Genomic DNA, 12,193 nt, shown 5'->3' with positions numbered 1-12,193 from the left:
GTAACAGACATATCTCAGCATTTACTGTTCAGAGGAGACTGCGTGAATCAGGCCTTCATGGTCGAATGGCTGCAAAGAAACCACTACTAAAGGACATAAATAAGAAGAGATATGCTTGGGCTAAGACTCACAACCAATGGAAATTAGACCGGTGGAAATCTGTACTTTGGTCTGAGTCCAAATGAGTCCAAATTTGAGAATTTTGCTTCTAAACGCCGTGTCTTTGTTAGAAGGAGAGTAGGTGAACGGATGATCTCCGCATGTGTGGTTCCCACTGTGAAGCATGGAGGAGGAGGTCTGGTGGTGTTTTACTGGTGACACTGTCAGTGATCTATTTGGAATTCAAGGCACACTTAACCTGCATGGCTACCACAGCATCCTGCAGCAATACGCCATCCAATCTGGTTTGCGCTTAGTGGGACTACCATTTGTTTTTCAACAAGACAATGACCCAACACACCTCCAGGCTGTGCAAGGGCTATTTGACCAAGAAGGAGTGTTATGGAGTGCTGCATCAGATGACCTGGCCTCCCCAATCACCCGACCTCAACCTAATTGAAGTACTTTGGGATGAGTTGGACTGCAGATTGAAGGAAAAGCAGCAAACAAGTACTCAGCATATGTGGAAACTCCTTCAAGACTGTTTGAAAAGCATTCCAGGTAAAGCTGGTTGAGAGAATGACAAGAGTGTGCAAAGCTGTCATCAAGGCAAAGGGTGGCTACTACTAAATATATTTTGATTTGTTTAACACTTTTTTTGTTACTACATGACTGTGTTATTTCATAGTTATGAAGTATTCACAATGTAGAAAATAGTCAAAATAAAGAAAAACCCTTGAATGAGTAGGTGTGTCCAAACTTTTGACTGGTACTGTACATTTGCTAAAATTTCTAAAATCCTGTTTTCGCCTTGTCATTATGAGGTATTGTGTGTAGATTGATGAGAATTATATGATTTTGTATCAATTTTAGAATAAGGCTGTAACGTAACAAAATGTGGAAAATGTCAAGGGGTCTAAATACTTTTCGAATGTGCTGTAATTACCTGTGTGAGTGTGTGTCCCCGAGGTATCATAGCCCCACCATTGCCGCTGTGGCTGTGATGAATGAATGTGCCCTCCTTACTTGGGGTGTGTCTCAATAACTTAAACTATCTTCCTCTCCTTGCGCCCGATTCCGAACAATGCACACATCTAAAAGTAAAATAATTGAATTAAGAAATATATAAATATTCGATCAAGCAATGTCGGAGTGGCATTGACTAAAATACATGAATATAATACAGTATACAAATATGAGATGAGTAAAGCCATATGTGAACATTAGTTAAACATTAACAGTAACTAGTGTTAATTTTTAAAGTGGCCAGTGATTCCAAATCTATGTATATAGGGCAGCAGCCTCTAAGGTGAAGGGTTGCGTAACAGGGTGGATACCGGCTAGTGATGGCTATTTAACTGTCAGATGGCCTTTAAGATAGAAGCTGTTTTTCAGTCTCTCGGTCTCAGCTTTGATGCACCTGTATTAACTTCGCCTTCTGGATGATAGCGGTGTGAACAGGCAGGGCTCGGGTGGTAGATGTCCTTGAGAATCTTTTTGGCCTCCCTGTGACATCGGGTAGTTTGCCCCCAGGTGATGATTTGGGCAGACCGCACCACCCTCTGGAGAAACCTGCGGCTGCTGGCGGTGCAGTTGCCGTACCAAGCGGTGATACAGCCCGACAGGATGCTCTCAATTGTGCATCTGTAAAAGTTTGTGAGGGTTTTAGGGGCCAAGCCAAATGACTTCAGCCTCCTAAGATTGAATAGGCGCTCCTGCGCCTTAATCACCACACAGTCTGTGTGGATGGACCATTTCAGATCGTCAGTGATGTGTACGCCGAGGAATTTGAAGATTTCCACCTTCTCCACTGTGGTCCCGTCTATGTCGATAGGGGTGCGCTCCCTCTGCTGTTTCCTGAAGTCTACGATCATCTCCTGTATTTTGTTGACGTTGAGTGAGAGGTTATTTTCCTGGTACCACTCTCCCAGGGCCCTCACCTCCTCCCTGTAGGCTGTCTTGTCATTGTTGGTAATCAGGCCTACAACTGTTGTGTCATCTGCAAATTGATGATTGAGTTGGATGCGTGCATGGCCACGCAGTCATGGGTGAAAAGGGAGTACAGAAGGGGGCTGAGCATGCACCCTTGTGTTGAGGATCAGGGAAGTGGAGGTGTTGTTTCATACCTTCACCATCTGGGGGCGGCCCGTCAGGAAGGCCAGGACCCAGTTGCACAGGCTGGGGTTCAGACCCAGGGCAAGAACTAAATGATGAGCTTGGAGGGTACTATTGTGTTGAATGCTGAGCTATAGTCAATGAACAGCATTCTTAAATAGGTATTCTTCTTGTCCAGATGGGATAGGGTAGTGTGCAGTGCGATGGCGATTGCATCGTCTGTGGTTCTATTTGGGCGGTAAGCAAACTGAAGTGGGTCTGGAATGTCAGGTAAGGTAGAGGTGATATGATCCTTAACGAGCCTCTCAAAGCATGATTACAGAAGTGAGTGCTACGGGGCTATATTTATTTAGTTCAGTTACCTTTGCTTTCTTGGGTACAGGATCAATGGTGGACATATTGAAGCAAGTGGGGACAGCAGACTGGGATAGGGAGAGATTGAATATGTCCGTAAACACTCCAGCCAGCTGGTCTGCGCATGCTCTGAGGACGCGGTTAGGGATGTCGTCTGGGCCGGCAGCCTTGTGAGGGTTAATGTCTTCCTCACATCTGCCACGGAGAAGGAGAGCCCACAGTCCTTGGTAGCGGGCCACATCGGTGGCACTGTGTTATCCTCAAAGCAGGCGAAGAAGGTGTTTAGCTTGTCCGGAAGCAAGACGTCGGTATCCGCGACATGGCTGGTTTTCCCTTTGTAGTCCATGATTGTCTCGTGTCTGGGCCGTTGAATTGTGACTCCACTTTGTCTCTGTACTGACGTTTTGCTTGTTTGATTGCCTTAAGGAGGGAAAACTTATCCCAGTCAGCGTGATCAAAACAATCTTGAAGCATGGATTCCGTTTGGTCAGACCAGCGTTGAATAGACCTTAGCACGGGTAATTCCTGCTTTACTCTCTGCCTATTGGAAGGGAGGAGCAAAATGGAGTCGTGATCAGATTTGCCGAAGGGAGGGCGGGGGAGGGTCCTGTAGGCATTTAGAAAAGTTGAGTCGCAGTGGTCTAATGTTTTACCAGCACAAGTACTACAGTCAATGTTTTGGTAGAACTTCGGTAGTGTTTTCCTCAAAATCCCCATCTACAATAAATGCAGCCTCAGGATATGTGGCTTCCAGTTTGCATAAAGTCCAGTGTAGTTCTTTGAGGGCTGTCGTGGTATCGGCTTGAGGGGGAATATACACGGCTGTGACTATAACCAAAGAGAATTGTCTTGGGCGGTAATATGGTCTGCATTTGATTGTGAGGTATTCTAGGTCAGGGGTGAACAAAAGGACTTGAGTTTCTGTGAAACAGAGTATGTTACAATCCCTGATGTCTCTCTGGAAGGAGATCCTCGCGCTGAGCTCATCTACTTCATCATCCAGAGACTGAATATTAGCGAGTAACAAACTCAGAAGCGGTGGATGGTGTGCACGCCTCCTGAGTTGGACTAGAAGTCCACTCCGAAAACCTCTTCTCCGCCGGCGGTATTTTGGTGCAGCCTCTGGAATAAGTTAAATTGCCCTGGGGGGTACGAACAAAGGATCCAATTCGGGAAAGTCGTATTCCTGGGTTACCGCGACTCTGATATCCCCCCGCAAAAAATCTGGCTGTATGTAATAACACAAAACAAATTCTGGGCTAATAATGTAAGAAATAACACACACAAAAACAAAATACTGCAAAGTTGCTTAGGCGCTAGAAGCAGAGCTGCCGTATCTGTCGGCGCCATCTTACTCAAAAGTATGGAGCATACAGTCAGGACGTAGAGGGCTATAAGGAAGGGCAGGACCATTGAAACTGTGTTAAAATTAAATGAGCACAATTAAGAGTAATGGATTGAATAGAATAAATAAATCGCAAACTATGAAGCCCAAGACGCACAGTTTGACCTTCACACTATCCAAACTTAACCATAGGATACTTTATCCTTTGTAATATTGTAATCATCCCCAAATGTTGTACTCAACCACTTCAAAACCTTTTTAATTTGTTAGTTAGTAGCTTTGGGCTTGCATTACATCACTACTCTCATGAGAACTGGCAGTAATACAAGTATTGTTGTTGGTGTTGCTGCCTAATGAGCAGTGATGATGTTATTTCGCATCAACAGCATGGTGCCAGAAGAGTGACACGGTTGCCATGACGATGGTCTGAACATTCAGCTCAATACTACAGAGAATGTCTATTCCACATGGTACTGTCGAAGATGCAGCTAGTCACGCAAGAAAAGTGTAGAGGAACTGGCTAATGTAGTATTATCCACAGGTCGCTTCAGGGGTGGCCAATCAATCTCAGCCGTTGAGGGACAACAGCGTGTAACGGTTTTTGAACTGAAATAAATGCGAAAGGCTTTGAAAAAAATGAATAAAGCTTGCAGTACGCTCACTCAGTGCTCCAGTGACATTTCACAGAGATACGTTTGTTTTTGAGAGAAATCTAAAAAAACAAAACAGGAATCTTGTATTATTATGAAAAGCTTATACTAAAATATGTCATGACTCAAAATCAATATCTATCCTACCTCTATATTGTTTTCATATGTCCTGTACATGCGAAAAGAAAGACGATGAGTTCAACGGGAAAGTGAGGCTGCCAGGTAGCCATTACTCTCCGTCATAGCGTCCAGCCTCGACAACACAATGCTTTATGATTTTTGTACCCCTGTTTTTCTCTGGCCCCCATTGATTTAGTCACCCTAATTCTGGGCCATCCAACAAGGGTAGAAAACCAATAACATGTGAACAGATTGCAATAGAGACATGAGGGTTGAACCATTGGTTTTATTGGATGATTATCTATACAATTAACATAGTATTTGACCTGTTGGTCCAAATATGATTTAAGCCCGCTGCCCCATATCACATTTCATGTCAGGCTAGCTCCATACCTATCCCAAAGAAGAGTACAAAACTACACCCCACGTTTGATCTGTGAACAATTTGGACTTGCACTACTGATAGATGCATCTATTTTTCACTATTCCCCTGTTCAGAGCCAGTGAGCCATAAAAGCTTAACTGTCTGCTGCAATTATTTATTACCATCTAAAGTGTAATTAATAACTTCACCATGCTCAAAGGGAAATTCAATGTCTGCTTTCTTTTACCCATCTACCAATAAATTCACTGCTTGATTGAGGGACCTTACATATAATTGTACAGTATGTGTGGGGTATAGTGATGAGGTAGTCATTCAGAAATCATGTTAAGCACTATTATTGCACACAGAGTGAGTTCATGCAACTTGTTATGTGACTTGTTAAGCAAATATTTACTCCTGAATTTATTTAGGCTTTCCATCACATAGCGGTTGAATACTTATTGGCTCAAAACAGTAACACAACACAATGTGGAAAAGGCCAAGGGGTGTGAATGCTTTCTGAAGGTACTATATGTCAAATATGTACGTCGAAAACGCTGCATGTTTGAAAGCACTGTTTGGGTGTCCCTATCCTTGCCAACAAACATCTGTGAATGGATCAGTGGTTCACCAATCAGGACCTTGATAGGCTCGACAACAGTAACAAGGGGTGGTCTGTAAAGAGACAGGATCATTTTTTAAAACGTTTCTAAGGGACCATCAGGCGACATCTTAAAAAAATTATTTAGGGACGTACCTGAAAGAAGCTGGGAACACGTCAAAAACCTCAGGGGGACCACAACAGAATGTCCTATGTTTTAAACGACGTTGGACACAGGAATGTTCTTGCAATATTCCCATGAAACTTGTCTAGAATATTAATATCTTAATATCTTATATTCTAAGACCATGGTAACCACGTTTTGCGTGTTTTTGGTGTGACATTGATGGAATATCCTCAGAAAACTGGACACAGGAACATTCCCATGAGAAGTGTCCAGAACATGAATATTAAATATTCTGAGAACATGGTAACCATGTTCTGGGTTCCGGGTAACTTCGAGAAAATGGTCTCTTGGAAACAGTCCTTGCACATCACTGGAACATTCCAATGAAAACGTCAGGTAATAATCTAATGCGACTCTTAAGGGAACGTTCCTTAAAGTTGTAAGAACATTTGTTGTTAGTTGGGGGTCTGTTGATTGAGCCTAGTACAGTACAGCAATGGCAGCTAGCATGAGTCACTGTTATTAGGCCTAATGCAGCGATGCTAGCTTAGCTAGCATGAGTCACTGACTGACTCAAATTAATACAAATCTCCATAGTGACCAAACAGCTGTGATCTGGACCAAACTACAGTAGGCTACATGACATGGGACTTTCCTTGAGAACAAAGAACTCTCTCTATTTCTCTGTCTGTCTCTCTCTCTGCATCTCTCATCTCCTCCTTGCAAATACACAAATCATTCAATCAGACTTGTTATTATTACACCTCATAAACACAAACTGCACCCGCAGGAACACTGATACTCTCCCACACCCAAATCATCCTCAAGTAGCCTCATGCACTCCTTAACACAGGTCCAATATCAGGGCAATACCACATATAGTAAGAGAGAGTGAAGAAACACAAGCACGAATACTCTCTCACACCCAAGTCACCTCATACAATTTTTTATTTTACCTTTATTTAACTAGTCAAGTCAGTTCAGAACAATTCTTATTTTCAATTATGGCCTAGGAACAGTGGGTTAACTGCCTTATTCAGGGGCAGAACAACAGATTTGTACCTTGTCAGCTCAGGGATTCAATCTTGCAACCTTTTGGATACTAGTCCAACACTCTGACCACTAGGCTACCTGCCGCCCCAAGCCTCAAGCAAACCCCAAAATGGATCTCCAAAATCAACGCCCAACCGCATATAGATATATCATCTTCATTATCTTGTCTTTGACCGAGAGAGAGATAATCTGACTCCAGTAATCTGACTCTTAGAGGGGTGACATTTCAGGTGTGCCTGGCCGGGGAGACACAGGCTAACATTCTGACCTTTGACCTCTCAGAGAAGAAGATGCCGAGGAGGATTACTTTCTCGCCATGCTAGGTGGACTAGGGAAGTCACAGGCAAGAAGATGTTAACCAGATTTTTTTTTTTTGTGATCTTGCTCAGGCTATCTGTCTTAAAGTGACGCAGCAGAGTTTTTGTATAATTTCAGCCAGTAGTTTTGAAAGTAGCACTCACAAGCTTTTAATTATTATTATTGTTTTTTAAATCAGTAACTCATTTTTTAATTCTGCAATTCGTTTGATATGTTACAAATACCAATTTGTATAATACGTTATGAATTTCTACGCGTTTACGATCCCGTTTAATCTCTTTAACCGTCAGTGCTTCTGGTGCATCTGGATTTGAACTTACTATCTCTCTCCCTCGTAACAACAATTACTGTATGTCACCCAAAACCTCTAGATTGTTCCCATAAGCGCTGCTTTTGAATGCAGACACCACCACAACCTCAACAACGCTCAGTCTAAAGAAGCAAGATACATCTAGAAATTGTGAGACGGCTGTCATTTGTATGTGGCTGAATCGTTGTCATCCACACTGTCTATGGTTTGACACATCCATGAGGAGATGGCAGCTCAGGGCCCTCATTACTACGGATAGAGGACATTAGATTACACACCTTGTCCTACTCATCTGTCCAATAGCGTTGCTGAACATTACATAGCGTTGCAGAAATCGTACGATATTTTCCATCTGTGAAATGCATCAGGGCAAGTCGCACAACACAAACCGTCGTGCTGGACCAGTCCTCTGATCAGTATCTTGAGATATTGGGGTCTTTCCTGCAATAAAACCATTCACATATTTTTATATACTGGGGGATATTGAGTTTTGTACTCTTAAAAATCCAATCTGATTTTGTCAGGGTGCATCATTTAATAATTTATATATCCTGTTTGGTGGAAATGCTATTTTCAGTATGTATTTTAGACCCCTGAAAGCTTGTTTCTGATTGGCTAACTAACGCTCCACATTGACCAGGAGTCAGCAGTAAGACAGTGAGGGGTCAAGCTACTCAGCAACTCAGCAGTCTAGCTACTCACACACACACACGTGCAAACACACGCGCACACACACACACACACACACACACGCACGCACGCACGCACGCACACACACACCCACACACACACACACACACACACACACACACACACACACACACACACACACACACACACACACACACACACACACACACACACACACACACACACACACACACACACTACTCAACTCAGCTACATGGCTGAACATGGGCACACACGCGCTTGTCGTCAATCTATCGTATTCAAAGTGTGGTAGGTACATAAACAATGTTGTAGCCAGTTCCTGCAGTCAAATGACCTAGTGGCCTCATGGTTGGAATGTTATTCATATTTTTCATAATTTCATAATTAATAAACATATATATTTTTAAACGCTGAAAATCCGTTGTTTCTATGTCAAACGGTTTTGTTATATTTCAGTCTTCTGTGATTTATAAAGTGTAATATTGAGATGCAAACTAAAAATGTAACACAATTCAACTCTATATTTGACATGGTACAGGTATCTTTTTTTTAAGCTCATAACCATATGTGTGAGCCGTGTACTTTTGTCTCAAAGTAGATTTGTTTAAGACTACCAAGAAACACTCTGTGTGACCCTGATTTAGCCCACTGCAGTAAAAGGTTAAGATGTTCACCTGCGGCCTAGTGTTGTGTATTATGGTGCAGGGAGAGCATTGAAAGCACTGATAGAAGTTAGAGCTGTGATATATGTCTCTCTGTCTCTCCCCGGAAGGCTCTTCGCCTTCTTGGTAACTACGCCATCCCTGTCCAGGGCTATTTACAGTTATGACAGCTAGTGCTACTCTAGACCTGTAAGAAGACACTGTATGTATCAAGCATCTCAAAGTACGAGTCTGATATAGGATACATTTTCCCTTTTTGATCACAATGAATAAGATGACATGGATAGGGGAGACCTGATCCTAGATCAGTACTCTTACATCGATACTCTTGATACAAATAGCCCCAGGCCCCTCCTGTCCATGTAATCTTATAGACTATGATCAAAAAACTGATACTAGATCAGCACTCCTTCTTTGAGACGCTTGATACATACAGAGCCGGACTTACCCTGATCTGCTGTGGGCGTGCAGTGCAGGGTGCAGAAGAACTGCAGGGTGCAGAAGAACTGCAGGGTGCAGAAGAACTGCAGGGGGTAGATATCGGTTGTTGTTATGATGTCATAGTTTAATTTTGATCCTCTTTGAATTTAGCAGTTTGATAGTTCATCCACTAACACCCACATACTGTACCTGTACGCACGCACACAGTCTCATACACCCACAAGCCGCTTGGACACCCTCAAGCAGAACTAAATAGCCCAGAGAACCCCCGAAGCAAAAAAACCTATGGATTTAGGACTGAGCTTCGCAGACCAGACCAGACCAGCTTCAACTCTTTCCAACAACCAATAACGTGACGTGTCCAAGGCCCAACCATTTGGAGTGCTCCACATCCTGGTTCAGTCTAACTAACCAGGCTCCTAATATTCTTAGGGAAGACAGACTATATTTTCTATTAAGGTGCTTTTTGTAGCATCTCTCAGTGTGTCGTGTTTTCCCCGGCCGCATTGTCTCTTTCTCTCTCTCCCTCATCCCCTCTTCCCTCCATTTCCCCCTGGGTTGATGATGCTGCTGGCTTCCTGGAATGGAGCTGCAGCGCAAATTATGCTTTGTCTCTCTCCCTCATTGTTGCCCCTCCCTCCATTCTCTCATCCCTCAGTTTCCTTCTATCCACTCGCCCCCTTTCTCATCATCCTTTTGTCCCACGTCAGAGGTCATGTTATCTAGTCTCACGTACCTTCTCCTCCATCTCCCTCATAAGTCCTCCCTCAACCCTTCATCCCTCCAACCCCTTTTCCCCTTATACCTCAGTTTCGTCATGCTGTCCCAACACCCACGTCCAGGGTCAACTCCTCCATCTCACTCATCCTTACTACCTCTTCCCCTCCATTCCTCCATCCATTCCCTCCATAGGACCCACCTCCAGGGTGAGCTCCTCCATCTCGAATGCTTTCTGGGCGTTTTTGTTGCTCTCCACATGTGCATGGTAGTAGATCACCATGACATCGTACTTCTTCATCACAGACTTGTAGTTCTTAGCATTGAGATCATGGACGCGGTCTTTCCCATCATACTCAGGGATCTCCAGACCCTTCTCTCCCCAGGACATGTTCCCCAAAGAGAGCAGGGCCCCCAGAAACACCCAACCCCACTTCATTGTTCCAGGTTATTGTTGGTTCCCCCCACTCAGGTCTCCCACGACTTGGACGTCAATTGCTGAATTGTTTAATGTTGCGTAAGAATATAGTTTTTGCGTTGTTCCTAAAATAAAAAATAAAAAACGCCACTTAGGAACAAGGTCCACTTCGTTTCGACGCCGGCCAGAGAAGAGCAGGTCGGAGTGTTGAACCCCCCCTTTTACATGCGGGCTCAGACACTACCGTCCAAGGGGGTGAGTGAGGGGTGGGGTTCCAACGACGAGGGCGATTTCGAGGGAGAGAGAAGCAGGCTGCAACCCGGGGAGAGTGGGCAACCAAAAAGTAGGGAGAGAAAGTGAGAGGGGGTTGGGGGGGGGGGCTTGGTGACAATGGGTTTGAGGGGGTTAGTAAATAGCAAATGGATGGAAACGTGGGAGAGGCTATCTTTGGATCGCATGGCCACCTGTTGGATACCATGGCTACAAAGGGAGGGCGAGAGAGGGAGAGGGAGAGGGAGAGAGAGAGAGAGAGAGAGAGAGAGAGAGAGAGAGAGAGAGAGAGAGAGAGAGAGAGAGAGAGAGAGAGAGAGAGAGAGAGAGAGAGAGGGGATTCCATTCCCATATTAAGTTTTGTAGGGGACCCTGACCACGGCTAAAAATACTGACACAAACGGTGTGAGCAAGATGGCCACCATGAGGGTCGATGAGCTTGGTTTGATGGAGGTGTACTGTAGCCTGCAATTTCAAAGAGAGAGAGAGACAAAGAGAGACAGAGAGAGAGAGAGAGAGAGAGAGAATGGGGCATATTGAGAATTGGGCATAATGTCATAGGCACAGAGTATAGGGCATGACGCACATTGGTGATTATGTTGAACTTGGTAGTTGTCTACCAGTGCCTAGCTGGGTGGCAGACAGAGAGAAACAGACATAGAAAGGCATATTCAGGGTGGCACAGAGTATAAACGGCATGAGACACATAGATGTCGAACTAGGTCGGCCCGACTGTAGTCTGCCAGTGCGGTGCATAGCTGAGTGCCTAGACAGACAAACAGACAGGATGGCACAGATTCTTTGGCACAGTGTAAAGGCCTTGAAATACTGTACATTCAGAGTTATGGTGATGACTCCTGGCTTCCCCTGTTCCCAGTCCACCTGGTTGTGCTGCTGATCCAGTTTCTTCAATTCTGCCTATTGAACCCTGACTTGTTCACCGGACGTGCTACCTTTTCCCCGGACTCGCTGTTTCGTCTCTCTCTCTCGACCTTTGAATGCTTGGCTGTGAAAAGCCAACTGACATTTAATCCTGGGGTGCTGACTCTATAACTCAATAAACACTTTGATTATTGTTTGACCCTGCTGGTCATCTATGAGCATTTTAACATCTTAAGGAACCCCAAAAAGGGTTCTACCTGGAACCAAAAAGGGTTATCCTATGGGGACAGATGAAGAACCCTTTCAGAACCCTTTTTTCTAAGAGTGTAGGTTCCCATGATGGACAAGAAGAATAGCAATCTTCAATGCTTTACTGGGCATTTTGTGACTGTTATTACATTTCCTATAGAAAATTAAGAAATGCAAGAAAAACACAAAACTAGAAAGGCAAAAGCCTCCGTCTATATGGATAGTCTTCCAATGCTATGCTATCGTGCCCAGAAACCTGCTCCTTTCACTCTCTGTTCCCGAACGTGCTTGACGGCCAGTTCTTATAATCTTTAGGCGTACCCTTATCCTACTTCTCCTCTGTTCCTCTGGTAATGTAGAGGTTAATCCAGGACCTGCAGTGCCTAGCTAGTTCCGGAGTTCTAAATTGAGCAGCTGCTGAAAAAT

At 44.1% G+C, this 12,193-nt stretch overlaps 1 protein-coding gene across 2 annotated transcripts in view; it reads right to left on the bottom strand.

Annotated features, from left to right (window-relative positions):
* The window catches only part of LOC124014517 (calsequestrin-1-like), a 29,765-nt gene extending 19,093 nt beyond the window's left edge, over nt 1–10,672 (bottom strand). The window contains exon 1 of one of the 2 annotated variants that reach the window (XM_046329615.1): nt 10,151–10,672. In XM_046329615.1, the coding sequence (XP_046185571.1) occupies nt 10,151–10,387 (237 nt within the window). In that variant the 5' untranslated portion in view covers nt 10,388–10,672. The remainder of the gene's footprint in view (nt 1–10,150) is intronic. The other variant, XM_046329616.1, reaches the window with a different exon arrangement.
* Nucleotides 10,673–12,193: the final 1,521 nt, after the last annotated feature.

This window comes from Oncorhynchus gorbuscha, linkage group LG25 (genome assembly GCF_021184085.1).
Source record: "Oncorhynchus gorbuscha isolate QuinsamMale2020 ecotype Even-year linkage group LG25, OgorEven_v1.0, whole genome shotgun sequence".
In the NCBI taxonomy this organism is placed as follows: Eukaryota; Metazoa; Chordata; class Actinopteri; order Salmoniformes; family Salmonidae; genus Oncorhynchus; species Oncorhynchus gorbuscha.
This window is presented reverse-complemented; position numbering and strand designations above follow the sequence as displayed.